This window comes from Crinia signifera, chromosome 19 (assembly GCF_055691185.1).
Source record: "Crinia signifera chromosome 19, ASM5569118v1, whole genome shotgun sequence".
Lineage (NCBI taxonomy): Eukaryota > Metazoa > Chordata > Amphibia > Anura > Myobatrachidae > Crinia > Crinia signifera.
The window spans coordinates 31,060,670-31,087,262 of NC_139226.1; the positions used below are offsets into that span (position 1 = coordinate 31,060,670).

Here is a 26,593-nt window from a genome sequence, read left to right on the forward strand (position 1 = left end):
TCGGAGTACAGGAAACTGCTCAGTGCCATAATAGCAAATGTACTATGCTTTGGAGAGTGATAAAGTAGTATCCAATCAGCTTCAAACTTCCATGTTATGAGCTGATCTGGTACTTGCTTTCTCCACTTTATAACTCTCCAAGGCTTAGAACATCTTTCCCAAAGTACCCATAACCAAGGCTGTGAGGACTGGAAGCATCAGTTGGCATCTGGGCTAGCTGGAAGGGGAAGAGCGTTGACCAGAAAGAACAGTGGAAAGATCGTATTTTAAAGTGCAGGTGTTTGTGTGGCCCCAAACAGACATATCATGGGCAATAGTAGGGGGGGCACCCATCACTGTTTCTTGTGTGCAATTCCATACTGCAACGCAAAAGCCATGGACACAAAACATAGGTCATCAGGGGCCTTTTTAAGCTCCTTGTCTAGATCAAATAGAAGGATCACACATACCCAGCCAATATGTTGGCCAGATGGATCCAGGGTACACATGAGAGCGATCTCATCAAGAACGGAAAGATCACTGTTCTGTCATTCATTAGCATACAACAGGTTGCAGGGTATATATTACCCAGCTGGCCATGCAGCACAGCCAACCAGGCTCTATGACCTGTAACCATCACCCGCATATCGGGCATACACACTGAGCAATATGCCCGGTCTTTCTGATTCGGCCGAGTTACCCCGACGAGTCAAGTGTTCTATGTATATGTACAAGTGAATCTGCTGGTAAGGTAGAACGAACGCAACACTGTTCATGGTATTCAACATCAAACTCTGCTTTGGATACGGCAATCTCATTCCTAGGGGTTAAATGCAGAAGGAGGCGGACATAAAAATATAAGTTATATTCCAACACATGTGCTTGATTGCACTATACTCTGGCACTATAGCAGCATTTTCTACCCCACAAGAAAGTAACAGAAAACATCCCAAAAATGCCCCACTGAGGTCATAGCTGGTGCTGGAGAGCATAGGAGAGCTGGAGAACATCAGTGTTGTGCTCCTCACCTCTCGCCCTGGAAGACCACTCCAGTCAGGAAACAAATGCTGCAACATGGGGTCATGTAGCAATTAGATTACCCTCGCCTCAAACTATTGAAAAGCTAGTGCAACGTTGGTTGAAACATTGTAGGAACATTTTTGGACCCTTATCTTACTCCACTGTGGCTGGTGCCTCTACAATGCTGGGTGCCATGCACTGTAACTTGGTGTCTTGTGCCATTAAACACGTCATGCCAGTTTTAAATCTTCAGTCAATGGATCTACAGTTACTCCATTAGTTGCCTTATATTTGGTGAGAGACACTACCAACCAATCAGCTCCTGTCATTTTTCAAACAAAGCCTATAACATGACAAAAATCTGTACCGATTGGCTGATACTTTATCTATCCCTCCCTCCAAGTACATCTACCGCACTAGGAGCTTTAGACATTGTTGCTTCTGAAACAAAGGCCCCCATATAAAAAAAAAAAAACGACTCAAAAGACTGGAGGGCCACTGATTGGCTGACAGAGCTGTCTTGGCCAATCAGCAGCAACCCAGTCTTTTGAATAGGAATTTTCAATTCTTCCAGCTCTAGAGGCTTCTGACTGCGGCAATAGCAGGAGAGAGGACGCAGGATCCGGTCACCTACAGTATCAGCCTCTGAAAGATAGTCAGCACTTCTGCTTTTATCTTCCTTGCCATGTATTATAAGAGGTCTCTTCTCAGTAATACAATGCTGCCTCCCAGAGGAGGAAACCAAGTGCAGAATTATTAGTGTAGATTTAAAGGGACACGACACTAACTGTATTAAAACTTCTAATAGTGACTTTTATTTTCAGGATAAAAAAGAAACCTATCTGATCAAACAGATCTCCATTGCAGATAGTCTCCTAGCTTCTAGCGTTAGAGGTCAGCTACAGGCAGGGATAATCACAGGAGGCAATAGCTGGTTTGGGCCAAAAACATTTTATTACTACAAGTGTGATGCTGGTGTGGTCAGGAGGTATTTGGATTTTATGATAAAAAAAAAAAAAAAAAAAAAAAAGTTGGTCCTTTTCACTGGGTAACTTCAGAGCAACAGGAGGCATCATACTGCAAGGGGTTCTTCAGCCCAGCGTGTGCTTGTTAAACAGGTACTCCGCCATTCCAGGGTGACTTGCCCACAGCTTCTTCAGGCTGGTGACGTAGTCTCCAATCTTTTTCAGGGTCTCTACGCTCTTTGACAAGAAGGGAGACTCCAGGAAATCTGTCATCTGCAGAAAACAGGGGTTTCCAGTGTTTAGGAACAGGCTTGTATGTTACAAGGAGAGGACGGGGTTGCTGAAAGGATCAACGGGGCAAACTTATTAAGCCTGGTAAAGGGATAAAGCGGAACGTGATAACGCACCAGCCAGCCAAAATTACATTTAGGCGTTTTAGCTGGTACGTTATCACGTTCCCCTTTTATCCCTTTACCAGGCTTAATACATCTGCCCAAATATCCGCAGATAAACCCTCAAAGTGATAAACCAGCCAATCAGCTCCTATCTCTCATTTTCAAACTCAGCTTATAACAGCAGTTAGGAGCCGATTGGCTGGCTGTTTATCACTCTCCATTTATCAATTTTTGAAGCTTGATACACAGATTTAAATCAGAGCACATATGCATCAAGTGATGAGGAATTAATGGGCGACAGTCCTGAATTACTCACATGGGGGTCATTCTTGCTTGCAGCCGCACTGTGCAGATCCAGCAGGGCCTGGTTTACAGTCTTCTCCAGCTTGAGAGCAGTCTGTAGAGCCTCTAAGCCATTCGTCCAGTCATCCTTTTCTGGTTTCTGCAAGTGGAATGGATACAGTGATAACAGCTAGTAATTGCAGACCAGACACTAGTGTACACAGCAGTTTTAAAGGGACAGTTCTCAGATACGGACGATGAAGGTAAGCAGCATTCAGTGGCAACCTGACGTTACACTGCAGCTTGGCTATAGCCAAAAATGTTTGTTACTCAGTTTAATGGCCAATGAAGCCCCCACAGCGTCCTTAGAACAGTGGGATGTAATACAGGTCACCTGTGTGGAGTTGGTCAGTGGGACACATTGCAAACTCCACTCATTAGGCACATATCAACAGTAATAGCACTAGTATTTACCTAGATATGTGATTAGTATCACAGTACAGTTCTCAAACTTTCTATGTAATAAGTGTACTGTGAACAAGTAGCCAAGTACCGCGCAGGCAGTACGTAGTTAGCGTAAGCGCCACTGTGTAAAATCTGCGAAATACCGCCTAGTTTTAGCGTAGTGACAAACAGCGTCTTGTTGACCGTAGTCTGAAGTTGTGTCCCAGTCAGAAACAGCGTCTAAATTAGTCAGATTGAGCGGTAAACTGTTAGCGTACTCATTCAGCTGTAGGATTGAGCATACAGAGCGTTAGTCAGCTGTAGGATTGTAACATAGTCAGAGTGGTACGCAGTTAGCGTAGTCAGTCGGTAGTAGGATTGTGTGAGAGACGGACGTGTATTATGGTGAACCTGACAAATTTTCTCTCTGCCCCAGACAGAGGAGGCGGCGGCGGCATTCCTGCAGGCCCACCAATTCCTGCCACACCCAGACCTGCCCCAATGGGCACTCCATGAGGCAGCGGATGTGGCGCTGTCATATCCGCAGCTGCCACAAAAAAAAAAAAAAAATCAGTGTCAGGTCTGCAAAGTGGTTCAGTAGGTGTAATCTCAGCTTTGTCACCCTGATCCGCTTTGTCTACTGCTGGGCTGAAGAGCTGACCAGCATCAAGTTCTGTGACCATCACCTCAATAAATCACAGAAAACAACAGTGATGTATAACAACTTAAGGGATGCGGTCATTTGGTCGAATGCATTATGGTCGAATGTCATTACATCGAATCCATTAGGTCGAATTGCTAAAAGGTCGACATGATTCTAGGTCGACATGGGAAAAGGTCGAAATGATTCTAGGTCGAAAGGTCATTAGTTCGACAGGTCATTAGGTCGACAAGGTCATTAGTTCGACATTGTCTATGTCGACATTCACAAAGTCGACATGGGGTTTTTCACTGTTTTTTGAGCCGACATGTGCTGACAGGCGGTATTTCATGCCCTACCATCCACTAGGGCGTGGTGGGAGAATAAAATAGTGTGCCGAGCGTAGCGAGGCACCGTGCCCGACGCATAGCGAGCGATGCGAGGGGATGCAGTGCACTTTAAACTGTGTCCATGTCGACTGTGTTGACATTCAGGTAAAAAAACAGTAAAAAACCCCATGTCGACTTTGTGAATGTCGAACTAATGACCTTGTCGACCTAATGACCTGTCGAACTAATGACCTTTCGACCTAGAATCATTTCGACCTTTTCCCATGTCGACCTAGAATCATGTCGACCTTTTAGCAATTCGACCTAATGGATTCGATGTAATGACATTCGACCATAATGCATTCAACCAAACGATCCCAACCCCAACTTAATGAGGTAGGCCTGCACAGTTGACCTGCTATTGTAGCTTCAGCAGCGCATTAGAGGGCCAGGTACCATCGTGGAGGTGGGCGAGAGCCTCTACGTGCAGCGAAAGAGCCACGTTGGCCGCATGTTGCCCCAGCAGTGGGTGTTGGGGGCATTTCGAGGGAGACAGGCCAGTGCTTCATCACTGCAATGGAGTGGCGGGATGCAAGCACTCTAATGGCTGCCATTGAGGCCAATGTGGAACCAGGTACCACCATCTTTAGCGACTGCTGGAGGGTGTATAACACGCAGCAGCTGGAGCAGGCCGGGTACCACCACGCGAAAGTGAATCATACGTACCACGTATTGTGGGGTAGTTGCAAGTGGCGCAATAAGCGCCGAAGGGGTACCGCGCGCCATCACCTGGACTCTTACCTCCAGGACTTTATCTGAAGGAAGAGTGTAGGTGCCCAGGACCCCTTTAAGCGCATCCTATACACGCTGACTCTGCTCCCCCAACTTGAGAAAGATGATGACGCAGAGCCGACAGCATCCACATCAGCAGCCGCTTCCCGTCCAAGTGGTGGTGACGATGCAGCAGCTGTTTCCTGTTCTTAATAATGACTTTTCTAAATTTTATTGTTCTTGAATCATTTTTTCTTCCTTATTTTTCATTATATTTAACTAAAAACCAGTTAATAGTTAAAAAATGTCGTCATTACCGTCTCAGGTGTATGATTTTGCAGGTCTGAATGTTCCTGAAACAGCTCCACTATCCATGCCACACCGAAGCGCGGCGAGCCCCTAAGGGGACGCGATACGCCTCAGACTAACCCTTTTATACCCCCACTGTCCACATCGGCGTGGAGTTTATTTTATATAGTGTGGCAAGCGCAGCGAGTCACCGAGCCCGAAGCACCATACTATAGAAAATCAACTCCTATATACCACTATATAATATATAAAATCAACTCCACGCCGATGTGGATAGTGGGGGTATAAAAAGGTCGGTGGGACGCGTACCGCTGCGCTCGCCACGCTTCGGGGGTGGCGTGGATAGTGGAATAAACAAGGTCGACAGGTGTCATTACTAACAGGTTGACACCCCCTTTGTTAATGGTACCACAATGAACTGTGAATGCAGTTCATGCTGGAGCCATGACACTACACAACTGTAGTGTCAGATGCTGTTTGTGACTGGGACGCTAGTCCAGCGCAAAAAAATAGGCGCCGTTTCACAGATAACGTAGCTTACTACAGTAACACAGTGTAAGCACAGAATGAGCGCGCGCTAGCCTAGTACAGTAAAGGAGTCTGGAAAGCTGCCATGTTTCAAACTAAAAGTAAACAGACTGAGGCCGGGCAGTCTGGCAAGCTGCCAAGTTTCAAAGATAGAGTAAACACAGACTGTGCGCGCAGTGGCGCCGTGAAACTACACAAGTACCAATAATAATAAAAAGAAGACCATAGGCTTCTATTGGATCAAGTCATCTAAAGATCTAATTGGAGTTAGGGGCTTGGTGCATATATGGGAATGTGGCCAAATCTGGTTGCAATGTCACCTTAAGGACACCCCACCTCTCGGGAGAGATGTACTAAGCCTAAGTGTGATAAAAACGGAGAGATAGAGTACCAGCCAATCAGCTCCTACCTACCAATTACAGACTGTTTATAAAAAAAAAAAAAAAAAGAAAAAAAAAAAAAAAAGAAGAAAGAAGTACAGATTGGCTGGATATATAGATATCTAATTTGCCCCACCAGCCCTGCAATACTCGCGGCTACAGATGTTGGCTGACTATTTCTGCGTCGGCATTCTGATGTTTTTGAAGTTCCAGCATCGGTCTTCCGCCAACAGTCAGGATGGCGATGTCTGTATGCTGAATACCGGGCATTCTGACGCACCCCATACAGCTCAACAAAAACCTTTGCAATCCATTAGACAATAGATACTACTTATCCTTCATAGGCATCAGTGCTTATTTCCTTACTAGGTGATTCATCGCGCCCTACGGGCGCTCTTCACACCGGCGTAAGGGGCTACGCCCCTTAATTTGTGAACATTTGTATTGTGAGAAATATGGTTAGAATTGTATGAAAGATGCCCTGTATTGCAGCTTCTGGCAGTGGGTGAGGGTCCAGCGTGGCAGCACAGGAGTACCGGACGGTGGCCCTGAGTCAGTGTCTCCTCCTACTGGGTGGGAGTTAGGGTGCATGAGAGCAGGAGGCTGGGATATGAGGCATAATAGGGGTATGTGGGCAACACAGCGTCAGCGATTACCCAGTGGTGGAAGTTACGGTTCAGGAGAGCAGGAAGCTGGGTAGTGATAGGGGTGTGTGGGCATACGGGGGACTAAAGAGGGTGGTGGACACTGTGCAGCTTCTGCCAGTGGGTGAGGGTCCAGCGTGGCAGCACAGAAGTACAGGAGTCAGTGTCTCCTCCGACTGGGTGGGAGTTAGGGTGCATGAGAGCAGGAGGCTGGGCGGTAAAGCATGATAGGGGAATGTGGGCAACACAGGGTGAGCGGGTCTCCACTGGCGGAAGTTACGGGGCAGGAGAACAGGAGGCAGGGCAGTGATAGAGGTGTGTGGGCATGAGGGGTAATAAAGGTTTTTGGCTGTTGCGGAGTAGGGATAGGCATTGGTGCAGACACCATCGATGGTTGGCATTGATGGCGATTTTGCACCCTGCCTTCGATAGTAGTAACATATTACTTGGATAACCATCGATTGTTGTAGCTATCGATGGTCATCCATTATATCTGACTGAATAGGCCGTGGGTCAATTAGAACTTGGTGGCCTAAAAAAAATTGAAACTTGATCGGTTCTCCTTTGCCATCGTTGTAGGGAAACCATCTTGTCCTCCCACATTGATGGCAAAAGTATTCAACATCGGCCATAAACCATCGATTATTTGAAATCATTGATGGTCGATGGGCATCCCTAGAACTGGAGGAGGGCGGGGGACAGTATGCAGCTCCCGGCAGTGGGTGAGCGTCTCCTCCCACTGGTAGGGAGTGAGCGTGCATAAGAGCAGGAGGCTGTATAATAGTGGAATGTGGGCAAGACATTGATAAAAGTTGTGGCGCTGGTGCAGAGGACCGTGGGGAAACCTGCAGTGCGGCAGCCAGGGCCGGATTTCCCACCTAGGGGCGGTACCTGCTTGTGGTGGTACAGGATCCCCCATTGTCACGGGGGTACGTGAAATGCGGGAGCGGGGTCGCGGTGGTCCGCTGGGGGGTGGAATTGCCGGAAGGGGGTCAGGGGGGTCTGCAAATTGCGGGAGGGGTGGTGGTGTGCGGGGATCCGCGGTTAGCGGGAGGGGGTCCGCAAATCGGGGGCGCTTGAATCGTGGGAAGGGGGGTCCGCAAATTGCGGGAGGGGGGTTGTCGGGGTTAATGAATTGCGGGAGGGGGGTTGCGGAGGTCCGTGAATTGCGGGAGGGGCGCGTGGGGTGCCGTGAGTCAAGGGGGGGTGGTGCGGGGGGTTGCCGTGAATTGCATGAGGGGGGCGTGAATCAATGGAGGGTGGGCGCAGGGGGGTGGTGCGGGCATCCGTGAATCGTGGGAGGGGGCATGAATCGCGGGAGGGGGGGTCGTGGGGGGCTGCGAATCGCAGGAAGGGGGGTGTGGGGGGTGCCGTGAATTGCGTGAGGGGGCATGAATCGCAGGAAGGGGGGTGTGGGGGGTGCCGTGAATTGCGTGAGGGGGGGCATGAATCGCGGGAGGTGGGGTCCCCGAATGTGTGAATTACGGGGCGGTCGCAAATCGCGAGAGGTGCCGAGGGGGCCCGCAAACCGCGGGAGGGGGGCGCTACGGGGGGTTCCGTGAATCGAGGGAGGGGGCGGCGCGAACTGCGGGAGGGGGGGGCGCGCAAATCGCAGTAGGGGGGGGTGCCGTGAATCGCGGGAGGGGGGGTCGCGGGGGGCCCTTTTAATGCCGGGAGGGGGGGGTCGCGGGGGTCCGCGAATCGCGGGAGGGGGGGTCGCGGGGGGCCCTTTTAATGCTGGGAGGGGGGGTCCCGCGATTCGCGGGAGGGGGTGGTCGCGGGGGTCCCGCGAATCGCGGGAGGGGGTGGTCGCGGGGGTCCCGCGAATTGCGGGAGGGGGGGGAAGCGGGACCCCTGCGACTTGCGGGACCCCCGCGACTCGCGGGAGGGGGGAAAGTGGGGGACCAGCGAATTGCGGGAGGGGGGAAAGTGGGGGACCAGCGACTCGCGGGAGGGGGGGGTCACGGGGGTTCCGCGAATCGTGGGAGGGGTCCCGCGAATCGTGGGAGGGGGGTCGCTGGGGTCCCGCGATTCGCGGGAGGGTCGCAGGGGTCCCGCGAATCGCGGGAGGGGGGTCGCGGGAGTCCTGGCAGAGGGTAGGGATGTGCAGGAGTAATGGTGGATGGTGGCTGTGGAGTAATGGTGGATGGTGGGCGTGTACTGTAGCCCTGGCTGGGCGGGGGGAGGTGATGTCAAGGGGGTGGAACGTTATACACATGAAACTGTTCTACACAGGAACGTTCTACACAGGGGTTGAGTGACAGATCTGGCTAAATATATAATATAAGAGATATTTCCTTATAGAGTGTAAGCTTGCGAGCAGGGCCCTCCTACCTCTATGACTGTCTAACTACCCAGTTTGCGTCTCCAATTATAAAGCAAAACTGAATTTTCTGCGCTATATAAACTAAATAAAACAAATACATTTTGGGTCAGGACATACACCTACCTCAACGCTCTGCAGGAAGACTCGTCCCCCGCGCCGGTTCTGATACTTTATGAGCTGCTCTGCGTGCTCCTTCTCCTCTTCTGAGCGCTCATGGAAAAGTTTAGAGAAATTGGCGAGTGCTACGTCATCGCGGTCAAAGTAGGAGGCCTGCAGGGGAGAAGAGGAGACCCCCATCATACACAGCCATGGGATTATATACTAATATTGGTAACCCCATACATAGGTGTGCTTCCACAGTGCTTGGGAAATGGAGGATGATCAGTGTACTGCTCTTTGCTGACCTGAAGTACACAGCAATATCTTTGGCTAGTCATAAGGAGTGCCGCATTATGTACTAGTGGTACAATACATTTCTGCCAAACTACTAGTTAGTAAAAGCATTTCATAGCAATTAACCAAGCTCAGGTAACTGCACGGGAAGGTACTAGCAGCAACGTACTGTATCTGCTGGGCAGAAGAAGTCTCAGGAACGTAACTTATACCAATAAACGTTTTAGAATTATTAATGCACACCTTCCCCAACATAACCCCCTTCAACCAAATATCAAGTGCTCCAACACCTCACTAGTGCGGTTACCAGGGCCGAACCACTGAGTGTGCCCAGAGGGGAGTTTCACACATCAAATCATCTCAAAGCATGCACGAAGCTTCAGGGGAAGTGATGTCAGGGCTTGTATAATACGCATAACTTCTGTTTAATAACAGACTTCAGATAAAAAAAAAAAAAGTTACATACACAGTGCTACAGAACATGATAACATAGTAACATAGATGTTATTACTACCACAGATTACTTTATTAATGCCCACAGATGGGCATTATTTCCTGATGAGTACGGTAATCTTATGTGCCACTATGGGTGCCGGACGGGTTCCCGACAATCATTTACCCGATGTCGGGATCCCGACTGTCAAAACACCGACAGCCGGGTGCCCAACGGCCACCCGCTATTTTCCCTTGTGGGGGTCCACGACCCCCATAGAGTGAGAATAGAATTGGTGGCTCGCGTAGCGAGCCACCGTGCCCGCAGCGTGGCGAGCGCGAGCCCGCAAGGGGCTTTTTTGCACTCGCCATGCTGTCTGACTCTGGCCAGTTGGGATCCCGACGTCGGGATAATGACTGTCGGGATCCCGACTGTCGGAGTCCCATACCACACCCGCCACTATAACCAGAAAAGTTTATATAACTAGTGAGGTTTCACATTTATTCGTTAAAAAATGTAACCTAGAAATAGAGCTGCATGAATATGGGTTATATAAGGACCTGGTCAGAGTTATGTAATGAGAAGGTGGGGGGAGGGGTAGAAAGTATAAAACAAATATAAACATACCGGTAGCATATTGGGGGGGGGGGGGGGGGGGAGGGGTGCACTATTACATGGGGCACAGGGGTAGACCCTGCATGCAGGGGGCACAGGGGAAGACCCTGGGTGCACAGTGCACTATTACATGGGGCACAGGGGTAGACCCTGGGTGCACAGTGCACTATTACAGGGGGTAGACCCTGGGTGCACAGTGCACTATTACAGGGGGTAGACCCTGGGTGCACAGTGCACTATTACAGGGGGTAGACCCTGGGTGCACACTGCACTATTACATGGGGCACAGGGGTAGACCCTGGGTGCACAGTGCACTATTACAGGGGGGTAGACCCTGGGTGCACACTGCACTATTACAGGGGGTAGACCCTGGGTGCACACTGCACTATTACAGGGGGCACAGGGGCAGACCCTGGATGCACAGTTGGAGGGGGCACAGAGAGATCACAGGCAGGCTCACCAGGGACAGGTAGACGTAGGAGCTGTGATATTTCAGGTTCACCATGCGGTTGAGGCCAGCCTCGCAGTCCTGGTGGAAGTTCTGTCTGACCTGGGACTCCATGATGCACACGCTGCAGCCAGGAAGAGGAACAACACAGATGAATGAAATTAGGACGGAGAGGAGGCACATATAGCCCCCTCCCCCCTATATACAGCTCGGGGCTGCCTGACAGGAGGAGAGCGGGGATAAGGGAAGCCCCTCCTAACAGCCATATCTCCCTCCTCCAGTCTCCGACAACATGTCACAGCCAGCTGACTGAGAGCTGCAGGCAGCACACTGCCAGCTATAGGTATAATAAGTGCAATTATTGTATTATTTACAGATGCACAGACTGAGGAGAGCTGTCTGCTTGTATTGCAGTCATTGCTTGTGCACTCTACATGGGATCTGATCTAATGTAATCCTGCACGTACATTTCATAAGGGCCTGTTACAGCAGTGCTGGGCACCAGGCTGTAGTAATGTGACCCCAGCTCCTTATAGGTCTTATTCTTCTTATTCTCTGCTTTTTGTCCTGGAAAGCTTCAGCTGTTGTCCCAGGTGCTAGGGATGGTCATCACTGTGGCCAGCAATCATCGATGGTGTGACGCTGATATTCAACTAGGTGATTCATCGCGCCCTACGGGCGCTCTTCACACCATCGTAAGGGGCTGCGCCCCCTTAATTTGTGAACATTTGTATATGAGAAAGATGGTTAGAATTGTATGAAAGATGCCTGTATTGCAACTTTAGTTATAGGTGAAATGTGTTAAATAGAGAGTATATGATTTGGAAGGGGGTGTGTATTGTTTTGTTTAATTAAAAAGCGGTTACAGAGTAAGATGTACATTAATAGTGTGGATGGTACAGTGACATTTGTGGGTGTGGGGGGGGGGGGGCTGTGTGTGCATGTTGTTTAGGTGTGTGTGTGTGCAATAGTATAGTAGGGTGTTTTTGAGTCAGCGGCTCCCCACTGGCGGAGGTCACGACACAGGAAAACAGGAGGCTGGGTAGTGATAGGGGTGTGTGGACATAAGGGGGACTAAAGAGGAGGGTGGGAGATACTGTGCAGCTTCTGCCAGTGGGTGAGGGTCCAGTGTGGCAGTACAGGAGTACAGGATGGTGGCCCTGAGTCAGTGTCTCCTCCTACTGGGTGGGAGTTAGGGTACATGAGAGCAGGAGGCTGGGCTATGAGGCATGATAGGGGCATGTGGCCAAAACAGCGTCAGCGACTCCCCAGTGGTGGAAGTTACGGTTCAGGAGAGCAGGAAGCTGGGTAGTGATAGGGGTGTGTGAGTATACGGGGGACTAAAGAGGGGCTTAGGGGTGCCGTGAATTGTGGGAGGGGCGTGGGGGGTGCCGTGAATCAAGGGAGGGAGGGGGCGCAGGTGTCTGCGAATCGCGGGAGAGGGCGGGGGTCCGCAAAGCGTGGGAGGGGGCGTGAATTGCGGGAGGGGGGGTTTGCGAATTGCGGGAGGGGGGGGTGTGCGGGGGGTGACGTGAATCGTGGGAGGGGGCGTGAATCATGGGGGGGTGCACGGGGGGTCCATGAATTGCGGGAGGGGGGGGGGCACGGGGCGCAATAAATCACCTAGTTGGTTATATATTCTTGTAGAAGGATGGTAGGATGTTGCTGTCATTCAGAATGCATTTACATAAACAGTAATAGTAGCAGTAAAAGATCTGACTTAAAACACCTACAGTAAAACAGAACAGGTGTTACTGTATATATTATACAAAGAATTGGTTGATGATGTGTAGGTTGACGTGCACATAGTTGTCACTGTAAAAAAATTGCTACAAGAAAAAATCAACACAGAAAGGTCAACACATGTAAATGTTGACATAAGTGTGGCACTTTATTGGTGTCCATGTCGACACATGAGAATGAATATGAAAACATTCAAAAAAGAAAAATAAATCTTCAAAAACTCATGTCAACCTTTTTCATTGTCGACCATAGCCGTGTCAGTGTTTTGCATGTGCCATTTAATCCTGGGGTTGCCGTGAATCGCGAGCGGGGGTGGGGGGGAGTAGGTGAGGTGTGTCCGTGAATCACGGGAGGAGGGGTCGTGGGTGGATGCCGTGAATTGCGGGAGGGGGGGTCACGGGGGGGGGTGTGGGCGCCGCGAATCGTGGGAGGGGGGGACGCGGGGGGGGGTTGCAGTGAATCGTGGGAGGGTGGGTCACAGGGGCGGGGGGTTGCCGCAATGACAGGGGGGGGGATCGCGGTAGCGGGGGTGGGGGGTACCGTGAGGAAGGGGGGGCCTGGGGGTTTGGCACAAATCGTGGGAGGGGGGGGGTCGCGGGCTGCCACGAATCGCAGGAGGGGGTGTGTCACGGGGTGGGGCCGCAAATCGCGGGAGTCGCCGCGAATTGGGGGGGGGGTGTGCTGTGAATCGCGGGAGGGGGGTCACCGGGGGGTGCCGCGAATCGCCACAAGAAAAAATCAACACAGAAAGGTCAACACATGTAAATGTTGACATAAGTGTGGCACTTTATTGGTGTCCATGTCGACACATGAGAATGAATATGAAAACATTCAAAAAAGAAAAATAAATCTTCAAAAACTCATGTCAACCTTTTTCATTGTCGACCATAGCCGTGTCAGTGTTTTGCATGTGCCATTTAATCCTGGGGTTGCCGTGAATCGCGAGCGGGGGTGGGGGGGAGTAGGTGAGGTGTGTCCGTGAATCACGGGAAGAGGGGTCGTGGGTGGATGCCGTGAATTGCGGGAGGGGGGGTCACGGGGGGGGTGTGGGCGCCGCGAATCGTGGGAGGGGGGGACGCGGGGGGGTTGCAGTGAATCGTGGGAGGGTGGGTCACAGGGGCGGGGGGTTGCCGCAATGACAGGGGGGGGGATCGCGGTAGCGGGGGTGGGGGGTACCGTGAGGAAGGGGGGGGCCTGGGGGGTTGGCACAAATCGTGGGAGGGGGGGGGTCGCGGGCTGCCACGAATCGCAGGAGGGGGTGTGTCACGGGGTGGGGCCGCAAATCGCGGGAGTCGCCGCGAATTGGGGGGGGTGTGCTGTGAATCGCGGGAGGGGGGTCACCGGGGGGTGCCGCGAATCGCCACAAGAAAAAATCAACACAGAAAGGTCAACACATGTAAATGTTGACATAAGTGTGGCACTTCATTGGTGTCCATGTCGACACATGAGAATGAATATGAAAACATTGAAAAAGTGAAAAATAAATCTTCAAAAACTCATGTCAATCTTTTTCATTGTCGACCATAGCCATGTCAGTGTTTTGCATGTGCCATTTAATCGTGGGGTTGCCGTGAATGGGGGGGGGGACACATTGCTCTGTTTCTAGACTTTCTTCTTAATTTATGGATTACCATCACCTGTGCTTAAACACCTTTCTTATCAATTACCCTGTTTAAAACAGGTGATGACAATCATAAATTAAGATGGAAGTCCACAAACAGAGCATTCTGTCCCTCCTGGAGAGGGTCATGTTGGGAGGTATGGAGGTGTGGGGCGCTCACCTGGTGTGTCTGGTGAGTAGCTGTGTCTTTGCTGTGTAACATGGAGAGGCAGAGGGTGTCTGGCACTGTGAGCTCACTGGGCTGGTTCTCTGTCGTGTGAGTCAGTCATGTGAGTCAGAGGCTCCACCCAGCGTTACAGCTTCAGACACACTTTGAGTGACAGATGTAGCCAAATATATAAGAGATGGTTTTGCCATTGATGTTGGTGGGCAGGTGGTGTAGGTGATTTTTTTTCCCCCTAATGCCCATCACTTGAGGTAAGCATGAACAACAGAAGCCCACCATCAAATAATGGCCGGGCATCCGCCATCGAACAACTGCAGCATGGCTGGGACCATTGGAACACCATCAAATGTTTACCATTTGATGGCAGCCATCATCGGAAAACTGCCATCGAATGGTTAAAGTACTACCATCGAAACAAAAACATTGACGGCTGAGGAATATCACGATGCAATATCAATCCCTACTTGGAGTGGGCGGGGTGGTGGTGGATTTGATGCCGTACATATCACTCAAGGGGTGTACACATGGGCTGTAGCTCGGAGATTTTGACCAATCGATTTTTGCTTCGTCAAAGTCTCCCAGTGGCTGCTGGAGATAAGCCAGCGACCATTCGCAGCAGCAGCCCCTGTGTCCAGCCGAATAGACACTGCAGCATCTAGCAAGAATACTCTTGCCTGCAGTGTCTATTCGGCCCGCACATCGCTATCGCCCGATGTGCACACACGGGGCGATTTAGGGTCAAAATCGCCCCGTGTGTACATGGCTTAACGTTTAACATTACAGAAACTGAAGAACTAAAGCAGAGGGGTGTCGGTCGACTCACCGAGAGTCGAGATTCCGACAGTCATTACACTGACGTCGGAATCCCAACTGCTCCCTCGTGGGGGTCCATGACCCCCGTAGAGGGAGAATAAAATAGGTGGCGAGCACAGCCAGCCACTGTGTCCGCAGCGTGGCGAGCGCAGCAAACCGGTAATGGGCTTCTTTACACTCCCCCAACTGTGCAGTCGGGATTCCGACTGTCGGTGTGTTATACCACACCCATGCAGAGCACAGGTAACCATTAGCAGCACAATTCTCAGTACACAATACAGCTGCACACCTCCCAACTTGGGTATCAGGACCTGACCCTCATTCCTTAACCCCCGGAAGGGTTAGGACGTGGGTCCACCGCACCCGAAGGTTTGGAGAGACCCTCAGTGGACTTCCCTCTGCCTTGCGGCTCAGGGTCGTCCTCGGGGGGACCGCAGCTCTCCTCAAAAGGCGAGAGCTTTGGCACGTTGGGGAAATGGAAGGCCCGTAAGGGTCGACCACACAACCCAAAAAAAGTGACACACTACAGAAAACAGAAAACGTGTAAATGTGCACGAACGTGAAGAGAGGAAAAGAAATAAATAATAAAGAGGACCCCAGCCAGAAGGCCGGGGTGGGGGGTGTGAAAAATTGTCCTACCCCATCCAAAAGGACGAGGTAAGGACGTGCAGCCTAACCTAAGGGGAAGTGCGCAGTGCTAGTGCTTACTTGTGCAAGGTGATTTTTGGGATCACCCGTGCATGTTTAGCACCCCCGAGTTTCCCCGGGGGCACAGTGCAGCCTCGGGCCCTAGGCAGTCGACCGATCAGCGTCCGACCAAGTGTTTCTCTGCTCCCATCGTAGGGCACTTTCCAGCCCCTGGCCTGGGAATGGGTACTCCACTGGGCTTTTCGACTGACTCCCTTAGGGGCTGCGACCCCCTCGGAAGAGCAATCTACTCAGTCTCAGTGTTTCTCCGATCCCAAGGTTAAGGTACTTTCGCGGTCTCCACATCAGAGGCTACGAACCTCTGGAACAGGAGCCATCTACTCAGTCCCAGCCTTTCTCCGCTCCTTGGGAATGGATACTAGACTGAGCCTTTCACTGTCTCATCCTTCGGAGGCTACGAACCCCGTCAAGAGAGTCAAACTACTAGGCCCAGTGTTTCTCCCCCCCTCTTACCAGTGGATTTACGGAAACAACACCTCCTACCAAAGGCAGAGGTGAAGGTACTCAGCCAGACTTTTCACCACTCCCAGGCAAAAAAGAGGGGTCCCACACCCTCCGCCCATCAGAGCAGCTACTCAGTCCAGCCTTTCTCTGCCAGAGGCCAGTCCACACCCACTGATAAGAACAGATACTACACTTGATCTTAGCCAAAAGGCCGAGAAGTGATACAAACTCCACGCAGTTAGGGCCATGGTGGGGATAGAACCCAGGACCTCAGCGCTGTGAGGCAGTAATGCTAACCATTACACCTTCTGAACACCATCTGTACTTCTTTATAGGTAATGCTCTATAAACCACCACATGCAGGTACTCCTCACATTGTATAGACTGCAGCATTATTGCAGACACGTCCATGGGACACAGACACGGCTGCTCGCACCCATCTTTGCGGGTGGGGGCGTGGGGTGCCTTGCATATGCATATGGGAACGCCCAGCGTTTCATGGGCGTTCCCATGAGAACGCTGGGTGTCCTCATGCTAATGCAGCAGTGACGGACATGTGGGGGGGGGACAGCTGTCCGCCCACTCCCCCTCCCCCCCCAGCGTACACGCATATGTAAGGCTGCGCAGATAAACTCACATTTATTCTCAAACACAGCGATGGAGCTGATTGGCTGGTGCTTTGGGCCTGATTCAGACCTTTTGGCTAGGCTGTGTATGGGGATCCCCCCACTATTCGCTTGCGGGGTTTGCAGATCTGAATCACCTCTTTATCACTCTCTACTTTATCACATGTTAAGGCTTAATACATTTGGCCCTGTGTGTGCTCCCAACGTCTCCTGCTGCTACATTTTCCCAGTACAATTACCACCAAGACTTTTACAGCCGTCACCACATTAGCCTGTACCGCCCCTGGATTTATCGCTGAGACATGCAGAAAGGTTCTGCTAAGCAGAGATAAGAGATTAGAAGCGCTGTCACTGCAGACTGTGCCAGGATAAAGGTGACAAACTGGTAATAGAATTGTTACAGATAAGACCTTCCCGAATGTCACCCGCTTCTGCGGTGAGGTGGGCGGGGTGGGTCTAGAGCTAAGGGCATTGTTGGCATGCTTCGTATCTACACAGTGGCAGGATTATCACCAATGGGCCTTCACAGACGGTATAATGGTTAGCATTACTGCCTCACAGCGCTGAGGTCATGGGATCAATTCCCACCATGGCCCTAACTGTGCAGAGTTTGCGTGGGTTTCCTCCAAGTACTCTGGGGCTGGGCATATCCCTGCGAATGCAGCAGTGGCGTAGCTACATTTGGGCGCCCCCCCATACAGCAGACAGTTTCAGAGAACTGTGTGCTATATGGGGGCGGCCATTTTCTGGTGGTCCTCAGCAGAAGAACGGAGCCGCCGGGACCAGCGCGATAGGTAAGTCTGCGGGGGATTGGGGGGTTAACTATAGCACCGCAGCCCCCGGCGCCCCCACATGCACAGCGCCCCCCGCGGTGGCGGGGGCTGCGGTGCTATAGTTACGCCGCTGCAATGCAGGCATGTCACATGACAACAGCGCCCGCCCCCATTTTGGCCATCTCCGTCCAGGATAAAGTAAGTATAGATTTACTTTTATCCACGAAGGGAGGCAAAATCATTCAATGGTAAGCGACCATCTAAGCGATTTTTCCTCCACGTGGCCGCATGCGAGCGGATGTGATCACATTTGGGCCTATGGCACTCAGTCTCTCAATCGGGTGCAGAAATTATTTGTGACCGTTCACGGATAATAAATAAGCCAGGAAGAGAGGCAGTGCGCCCTCGGAGTTTGAGAGATACAGGCACTGTGGTCGCCCCCTGCTGGCTCATTACATGAACACCTCAAAGATTAACCACCCACAATGCACCTGCCTCTATTTATTATTTATTAAGGCTATAGAAAAGGGCTGATTAATACCATTGTAAAGTCATCCATGTGTGGAAAGATACAGAACACGCCTAGTGTCAGATCTTACTCCATAGGGATATGTGATCTCCCATTGTCCGGGGACTGGCATGACTCTGCAGAACTGCTGCCTAATGACCAGCACACTGCAACCTGTACCATTATCCAGTTATGGGCTCAGGTGCACAGGTGATTCAGCAGAAATAGGATGTGTTCATTGGCTTTGCTGGGCGGGACATCAGCCTGTGGGACGCAGCAGACTATAAAGTGCTCGTCGTGTTTGTAGAAATAGCCAGAAACCGTTCTTGCTTCAACAGTGATTGGACAGAACTTTCCCTGGCACTTCCAATAGACGAGTTCTTCTACCTCCTTCATTAAGAACAAGATTCGGAACGATACAGCAAGATGAATTCTCAGCTGCGCCAGAACTACAGCCATGACATCGAGGCGGGTATCAACCGCTTGGTGAACCTCAAGATGTATGCCTCTTATACCTACATGTCCATGGTAAGTCCTGGAGGAACCCATACAAGTCTAGGGAAGATGAATCAAGCCTCAGTGATAGATCAAGTGGAGAAGTTGCTCAAAGAGCCAATCAGCTTCTAACTGTGAGTTCATTCGCTGTGCTACATAAATGACAGAAGCTGGTTGGTTGCTTTGGGCAACGTCTTCACTTTGGGGTTGATGTATCAAGCGGTGAAAAGAGCGCAGAAGGGGATCAGTGGAGAAGAACCGATAGATGCTACCTCAGAACCGATTGGTTGTTAGAGCCAACGCCTCCACTGGTGCTCTTCTCCAACCTTTTCACACTTTGATACATCAGTCTATCTCTCTCCTAGGGCCCCATTTATCATTGATCGCATTTACAATGCGATCTGGGATGAATATTACCGCCCAGGGTCGCATTGTAAAATGCGATAATTTCGCCCTAATGTATCACCTGCTGTGCACAGGGACAGGGCTCCGAAAAGAGCCCGTCCCTGCGATGCCGGAAGCCGGGGGGTCTGCGCATGCGCGGTTACGTGCTGACCCTGCGACCCCTCTGACCGCACTGCCGCTCGGGCAGTGCAATATGTAGCCGTAGGCTACAATGAGTTATCGCCATATCAGAATGGTGATAACCCAGGGGTGCGATGCCGGGCTGCCCGATGTTGATATATTGGGAAGCTACGCATCCCACATAGAAACCTATGGGGGAAGCGGCCGGCGGCGCTGCAGGGGGGGGGGGGGGGGGTCGCAGCAGGGATCAGAGATTCCCCTGTGATACATTAGGGGGATACTGAATTAGGCTACAAGATTTTTGTATTGATAGGAAACCAAATATGAACCTTAATATGCACATTTATATTAAGCAGTAAGACAAATCACTATTTACATTCTGGAAGCAGTGATGTGATATCCTATGTATTAAACGTTCAGGAAATTCAAGATGTAAACTTGGTTGATGGATTCTTAATTCATATCTGCAGCAATGTGTACATGGCGCAGGTCTAAAGTTCATGATATTGCTTTTTATAATATGTACATGATGTGGATCATTAGGTCACAACAATGTTAGTCGACAGTCATTAGGTCAACACCATTATGTCGACATGAGTCTAGGTCGACATGGACACTAAAACATAGCACCGTGTCCCCTTGCATGGCTCGCTGCATTTGCCATACTTCGGGCATGTGGATGGTAGGGCATGAAATACTGCCTGTATTTACGCCTTTTTTCGTCTAAAAAAAATGTGAAAAACCCCAGGTCGACAGTCTTTTGACTGTCGACATAATCCATGTCGACCTAATGACCCTGTCCACCTAACCCATGTTGACCTAGACTCATGTCGACCTTCCTGCATGTTGACATAGACTCATGTCGACCAAAATGTCGACCTAGTGGCTTCGACCTAAAGACTGCCGACCATCATGCTGGTGACCCCATGACCGTATTCCATACATTTCTAGTGCACATGTCCTGCCATATTTTTATAAAGCAAATTATGGGGTCAATCCAATAACCCGCAATGATATTGACGGTGCAAGTCATTCGGCAGCAGCTGCACTTTACAGTGGCCAAGATTCACACACCTGTGCTTGCTGCCCTATAGGGTTTAGAACACAATGGGGCAGATGTATTAAGCTTTAACAAGAGATAAATGCAAGGGTGATAAGGAGAGATAAATGTCCAGCCAATCGCCTGCTAACTGTCATGTTACAGCCTGTGTTTGAAAAAAGTCAGTAAGGAGCTGATTGGCTGAATGTTTATTTCTCTTTATCACCCTTGCATTTATCTCTTGTTAAGGCTTAATACATATCTGCCCCTTTGTGTGCAGTCTGGTGCAGTTCAGGCAGTTGCTGTTGTTAAAACGACACGGGAATGGCAGATCACAGCCTTTGCAATCAGTAGGACTGACTCCTTATGTGCCACATTGAACTGACTCCTTAACTGTGGCCACTGCTACGATGAATCACTTCCGCGGCAAGTTCATCGCGGCTAAAGGGACTGGCACCAAAGTGTCTAATGCAAGAATCTGGGCTAAAACCAGGCAATTAATCAGACAATATATTATTCCGACGCAGACTGGAATAATATATCGGCTACATCGGTCAATGTGCACCAGGTCATCCTGTCGGGCATGCTGATTGCCCAATGGGAAGTCTCAGAGAATGATGTCATGCATTTTTAATGCGGTAAGCAATAAAACATCACACCAGTGTCCACTGCTTTGTGCAATGTTTACGGATGGTGCGATGTATCCTATTGTTCTGTCGCTGGGTACACACATCGTTTAATGGGGGTTATTCTGATTCACTCGGAAAAGCACAATCACTCTCTAATGGACAAAACCATATGCACTGCAGGTGGGGCAGATGTAACATGTGCAGAGAGAGTTAGAGTTGTTATTGTTTCTGTGCAGGGTTTATACTGGCTGCTTTATCTTTGCACAGCAATATAGATATCAGTTACTGTACTCGCATTCTGCAAAAAATGGCTACCATAGTTACGCAGTGCACATGATGGCTACCATAGTTACACAGTGCACATGATGGCTACCATAGTTACACAGTGCACATGATGGCTACCATAGTTACACAGTGCACATGATGGCTACCATAGTTACGCAGTACAAATGTTGGCTACCATAGTTACGCAGTACAAATGATGGCTACCATAGTTACGCAGTACAAATGATGGCTACCATAGTTACGCAGTAGAAATGATAGATACCATAGTTACGCAGTAGAAATGATAGATACCATAGTTACGCAGTACAAATGTTGGCTACCATAGTTACGCAGTACAAATGATGGCTACCATAGTTACGGTGGGGTGATGCTAACATATGACAACTATGAAATAAGTCTTATGTCAGCCTTTGATGTTGGTATCAAGTGTCAGTAAAATGATAGTGGTGTAATTATGCCTGTGTCAGGTATCAATGTCATGTCTTGTTTGTGATGAAACATTGGGCCCGATTCAGGTTAACTCGCTAGGCAGCATACATTCACTGCCTAGCGAGTCCATAAATGCCACCCATCGCCCGTACCGCCCATCAGCAGGTAACATTCAATGAGTCCTATTGGTGTGTGTCAGGTTACTGACAATAATCATCTTCCCCTTTATTTCAAGTCCTACTATTTTGAGCGTGATGACGTGGCCCTTCAGCATGTGGCTGAGTTTTTCAAGAAGCTAAGCCAGGAGGAGAGGGAACACAGCGAGGAGTTCTTGAGATACCAGAACAAGCGCGGTGGACGTATCATTCTGCAGGACATCAAGGTGAGATAGAAAGGAGAACCAAGAACCCTACCATAGGTGTATCTATAATGGGGGCAGTGTGTGTGTGCGCTTGAAGCGGATGGGCCCACCCCTTGCCCCATGTCAAACTACTTGCCCCACCAGAGTCCAGCATCAGCGATACAGCTGCAGCCAAAGACACCCAGAAAATGGCACAATGCCCATTTTCCCGTTTATTTGAGTATACTCAGTAGGGATTTGTTACCGGAAACAGGACTTCACAAAAACAGATAGGGACATATGTCTCCCAAAAACAGATGGGGACATTTACTACCTTATATATTTGAAAAGTATTCCCCAATCCAAACCCACTTTTGTGAGGCTGGCGTTTCAAATGTAAAATGATAGAAAAACAAGAAATATCACATGGAAAACAAGCATTTAATCAGCATATTTAACTCATTTTTTTAATTACCAAACATTACATTTTTTCCTTAAATATTATTTATGTATTATCAGGTTTTCTTATACAGTGCAGCAGGTTTTGTTGCATTTACATTCCAGTGAATGATAAAAATAGACCTACAGCAGTGGTTCCCAAACTTTGTGCTGTGGCTCTCTGTGGTGCCCCAGGACACATGCAGGGTGTGACGCATTGGTGGTCCTGGACCAATTACATTTATTTATGGTCAATTATTTATACACAGAACCAGTGCTGGTGGCTGCCAATCATATGTGGACAAACAAAGCAAATCCTGCCCTCTAAGACATAACAGAACCTAAGGATCACATAGAGGACCGTATTCTGGTCCATTCGCAGGGATGCGTTCGTTCGCAAGGGCCCGATGTTTTTTGTTTGCGCATGCGCATTTCTTGGGAGTGGAGGGGGGGGGGCGTTGGGATGGCCCATTAGCATATGGTAATAGCATAATGATGGGTGTTCTCCTGCTAAAAATCTGCAGGGGAGCGTGTAAATCAGAATAACCTCCTGTGTTTTTTATTTGCAACTGGCTCTTTGTTGCCACCTAGCAACCAAAGTGGTACTGCAGTTTGGTTTGCTGTTGTTTGGATCCTGCACTATTGGAAGGGCCCCCAGCTAGAATTTGGGGACCAGAGTGCAGCAAGCAAACAATTTGGGGTAAATGTACTAAGATGGGAGTTCTACTAAAGATGGGATGTTTCCCATAGCAACCAATCAGATTCTATCTATTATCTTCTAGATGGTGCTAAATAAATAAGAAGTAGAATGTGGGGTACTTGTTTCCTAGCACGGCCACAATCTTGTGGATCGTGTACCTTTAAGTTAAGGTACACGATCCACACGATGGACCCGATTTCCTTTGAAATCAGGTCCATTTTGCTGGCTAAGGCACAATATCGGGGGCATCACGTCGGTCGGGACCATTAACATTGGTCCCGACGCGACCGACGCGATGCCCCCGATTTTTCCATAGGCTTCAATGTTAAAAAATATTTTAACATTGAAATCGTGAGGATCGTGTCGGGAAAGGTAAAATATCGGGGGCATCGCGTCGGTCGGGACCATTAACATTGGTCCCGACGCGACCGACGCGATGCCCCCGATTTTTCCATAGGCTTCAATGTTAAAAGATTTTTTAACATTGAAATCGTGAGAAAATGTGAAAAATGTGAAATGGGCCAATATGACCCATTTCACATTATAGATGTCCCCGTCGTCACCCCACGATAGACGCCAACCCGAAGCGTGGCGAGCGCAGCGAGCCCGCGAGGGGCGGCGGTGCGCGTCCTCCGACCTTTTCATTCCCCTACTATCCACGTCGGCGTGGAGTTGAGAATAGAATAGTGTGGCGAGCGCAGCGAGCCACCGAGCCCGAAGCGTGGCGAGCGCAGCGCGCCCCGCGAGGGGACGCGTATAACTTCACAGGTATACGCGTGCGCTCGCCACGCTTCGGGCTCGCTGCGCTCGCCACACTATTCTATTCTCAACTCCACGCCGACGTGGATAGTAGGGGAATGAAAAGGTCGGAGGACACGCACCGCCGCCGCTCGCCACGCTTCGGGTTGGCGTCTATCGTGGGGTGGGGTTTACGCCGTTAAATTTGGGGGGGTTGGGAATATTTTACATTGAATCCAATGTAAAATCAGGTCCCAGGGACCCGATTTACATTTCATTCAATCAAAAAATCGGGTCGGTCGCGTCGATCGCATCGCATGCGACCAAATCGCATGCAATGCGATCGACGCGATTTTTCCGACACGACCACCCCGATGTAAATCGGTGTGGCCGTGCTAGGAAACAAGTACCGAATGTGGTTGCTATGGGCAACATCCCATCTTCAGTAGAACACCATTATAGTAAATTTCCCTTTTCCAGTCCCGCCACTTGTCAATCCCAGTGCTAAGAGTTCAGACACCGCTGGGAGTCCCTACACAACTGTCACAACTGTCGGATCCGTATTCATACATTAAAGACTTTATTGCATCTAAATATATAAATATTACCAGTAAGCCTCTATGCATGCAGATGACTTACTGTACCATGGGCTTATATGTTCCCCAGAAACCAGAGAGAGATGAGTGGGGCAGCACCTTGGAGGCCCTGCAGATAGCTATCAATCTGGAGAAGACTGTCAACCAGGCGATGCTGGATTCACACAATCTGGCGACTGATCGCAAAGACCCTCATGTGAGTAACTAATCTGAATGTGTACACACTTACTGCCAATGACCTTGTACTACAGTGGGACTGCATGTACTCGCCCATGTTGCCAGGGCCAGATTAAGGTTTGTGGGGCCCTATCAATATAATTGGTAATACTGACTTTGTTATTAAATATTACATTGTACAAATGAATGCCCGGAAGAGTCAGAAAGTCTTCTGGAGCCGGACTCCACCAGAAAATGCAGGGACTTATCAGGGAATTCTGTCCCGGGATCATGCCGGGGCATTCCCGGGTTGGCCCCTTTCATACCAGTCTAGCTTCCCAGGTTGACCCGGGTCTAGTGCTGGTGTGAATGGGTCCCGGGTCAAAAATTCAGGGACTTTGTCAGGGTTGAAATGCCTAGACAAAGTCCCAGGATTTTGGCCCGGAGCCCATTCACACCAGCACTAGACCCGGGTTGACCTGGGAATCTAGGCTGGTGTGAAAGAGGCCAACCCGGGAATGATCTCAGGACCGTATTCCCGGGTAAGCCCTGCATTTTCTGGTGTGAAAGGGGTATTACTAAGTGAAGTGGGTGGACCCAATGGCCGATGATGGGATTGCTGCTGAATTGCATCATTGCAGTCACGCCCCCTGCTGTACACTATGAGGACACAATCACACAGTCGTTCCACCAACCTCCACAGCCTCTCTTGAGTCTCACCCTCACAGCGCTCACTATATAGACCTATCTGTGCCAACTTGGCTGCCCTCTCCCAGGCAGAACGTCAGCAACCACAGTGTCGAGCCCTTGCCACCATGTTTTTAGTTTGGCACTGTCACTGCGTGTTACTGCCTTATTGTTTCTAAGTCCTAGAGTTCCGAGATTTTCTCCTTTTTATATATATATATATATATATATATATATATATATATATATATAAAATGATGCAAATAGCACCATTTAAGCCCACGCCCCCTTCAGTGCTGGGGTGGGTGGCCTGCTGTGCCCCCTCCCTCAATATGGTGTCATCCCTAGGCACATGCCTCACATGCCTAGTGGGAAATACACAAATACACCACTGCATATGGGGAAAGCATATGGTGGAGTGCAAGTGCATGATGGGGTCAGTAGGTGGCAGTATCATCATAGGGCGCATTTGCAAGGAAGAGTACAGTAAAACCAAAGATTCATACAGTCCATATATGTTTCCTACGAGCATCTCCAGCAGCCATGTCCTCCTCTTGCTGACTGCCTGTTAGAGCTGGGCGCATGAAGGCAGAGTATCCATGGGTCAGGGAAGGGAAATGACCTGGAAGTGGAGAGAGAAAGCAGGTGGCAACAAGATGCGAGCCGCCATACAGTCCCATTGTTCCCCCTCCTCCTTTTCACTCACATCGAGGAACAGGTCCACATGATCCCGAGGTCCTCAACCAGAGCCACAGGTCCTGTCCCAACAAGCCTTACTACCTGTCAGGTCTCATCAGCGGAGCAGGGGGAATCCAGAGGCTCCGGGGTCGGACTAGGCCTCAGCGTCAGGCCTAGACTGTCCTAGTAGTCTCAGGGGGCGTAAATAATAAAACACATTTATACTAGGAGAATTCCATTCAGTTCTAAACTATGACCAATAACATGTTCCTCACATCTGCAGCTCTGTGACTTCCTGGAGTCCAAGCATCTGAGGGAACACGTGGAACGCATTAAGAAACTCGGGCACCACATCACCAACCTGAAGCGCCTGGACGTCCCCCAGAATGGCACGGGAGAGTACCTGTTTGACAAGCACAGCTTGGAGGGGAGCAGCTGAGAGTTCCAAGCCTCACCGCCAACCCAGGAACAGCAGAACGTTGATTTCACCAGTATTACAATGTCGCTGTAACAGAATATACTGTGCATGTCAATACAAGAGACGCATCATTATCA

General features: G+C 49.9%; 2 protein-coding genes and 1 pseudogene across 5 annotated transcripts; 1 reads left to right on the top strand and 2 right to left on the bottom strand.

Annotated features, from left to right (window-relative positions):
* Positions 1–1,931: 1,931 nt before the first annotated feature.
* LOC146042330 (ferritin, lower subunit) lies at positions 1,932–11,098 on the bottom strand. The gene is made up of 4 exons (XM_083162303.1): positions 10,914–11,098; positions 9,136–9,282; positions 2,676–2,801; positions 1,932–2,237 (listed from the first exon to the last, which is right to left on the bottom strand). Exons 1-4 carry the CDS (start codon positions 11,082–11,084, stop codon positions 2,091–2,093), a joined length of 591 nt encoding a protein of 196 aa, XP_083018429.1. The 5' UTR covers positions 11,085–11,098; the 3' UTR covers positions 1,932–2,090.
* LOC146042331 (ferritin heavy chain B-like) lies at positions 10,950–26,593 on the top strand. Of its 4 annotated transcripts, none has more exons than XM_083162306.1 (5): positions 10,950–11,244; positions 18,704–18,831; positions 21,941–22,087; positions 24,588–24,713; positions 26,322–26,593. In XM_083162306.1, exons 2-5 carry the CDS (start codon positions 18,730–18,732, stop codon positions 26,475–26,477), a joined length of 531 nt encoding a protein of 176 aa, XP_083018432.1. In that variant the 5' UTR covers positions 10,950–11,244; positions 18,704–18,729; the 3' UTR covers positions 26,478–26,593. The 4 variants fall into 4 exon arrangements, with proteins under 4 accessions (XP_083018432.1, XP_083018430.1, XP_083018431.1 ...); XM_083162304.1 differs by having other exon boundaries at positions 10,951–11,244; positions 18,642–18,831; XM_083162305.1 differs by lacking the exon at positions 10,950–11,244 and adding an exon at positions 17,321–17,407 and having other exon boundaries at positions 18,642–18,831.
* LOC146044429 (U2 spliceosomal RNA) lies at positions 16,407–16,619 on the bottom strand (annotated as a pseudogene).

What these genes read in the sequence shown, in the direction of transcription:
- LOC146042330 (XM_083162303.1), bottom strand. Translation starts at nt 11,084, where the DNA reads ATGTGCCTCCTCTCCGTCCTAATTTCATTCATCTGTGTTGTTCCTCTT. An exon ending in CCTACGTCTACCTGTCCCTG is followed by an intron (nt 9,283 to 10,913) that starts GTGAGCCTGCCT and finishes TCTCCCCTGCAG; the next exon opens with GCCTCCTACTTTGACCGCGA. An exon ending in CAAGCAAGAATGACCCCCAT is followed by an intron (nt 2,238 to 2,675) that starts GTGAGTAATTCA and finishes TGTTTTCTGCAG; the next exon opens with ATGACAGATTTCCTGGAGTC.
- LOC146042331 (XM_083162306.1), top strand. Translation starts at nt 18,730, where the DNA reads ATGAATTCTCAGCTGCGCCAGAACTACAGCCATGACATCGAGGCGGGT. An exon ending in CTTATACCTACATGTCCATG is followed by an intron (nt 18,832 to 21,940) that starts GTAAGTCCTGGA and finishes CTTTATTTCAAG; the next exon opens with TCCTACTATTTTGAGCGTGA. An exon ending in CTGATCGCAAAGACCCTCAT is followed by an intron (nt 24,714 to 26,321) that starts GTGAGTAACTAA and finishes TCACATCTGCAG; the next exon opens with CTCTGTGACTTCCTGGAGTC.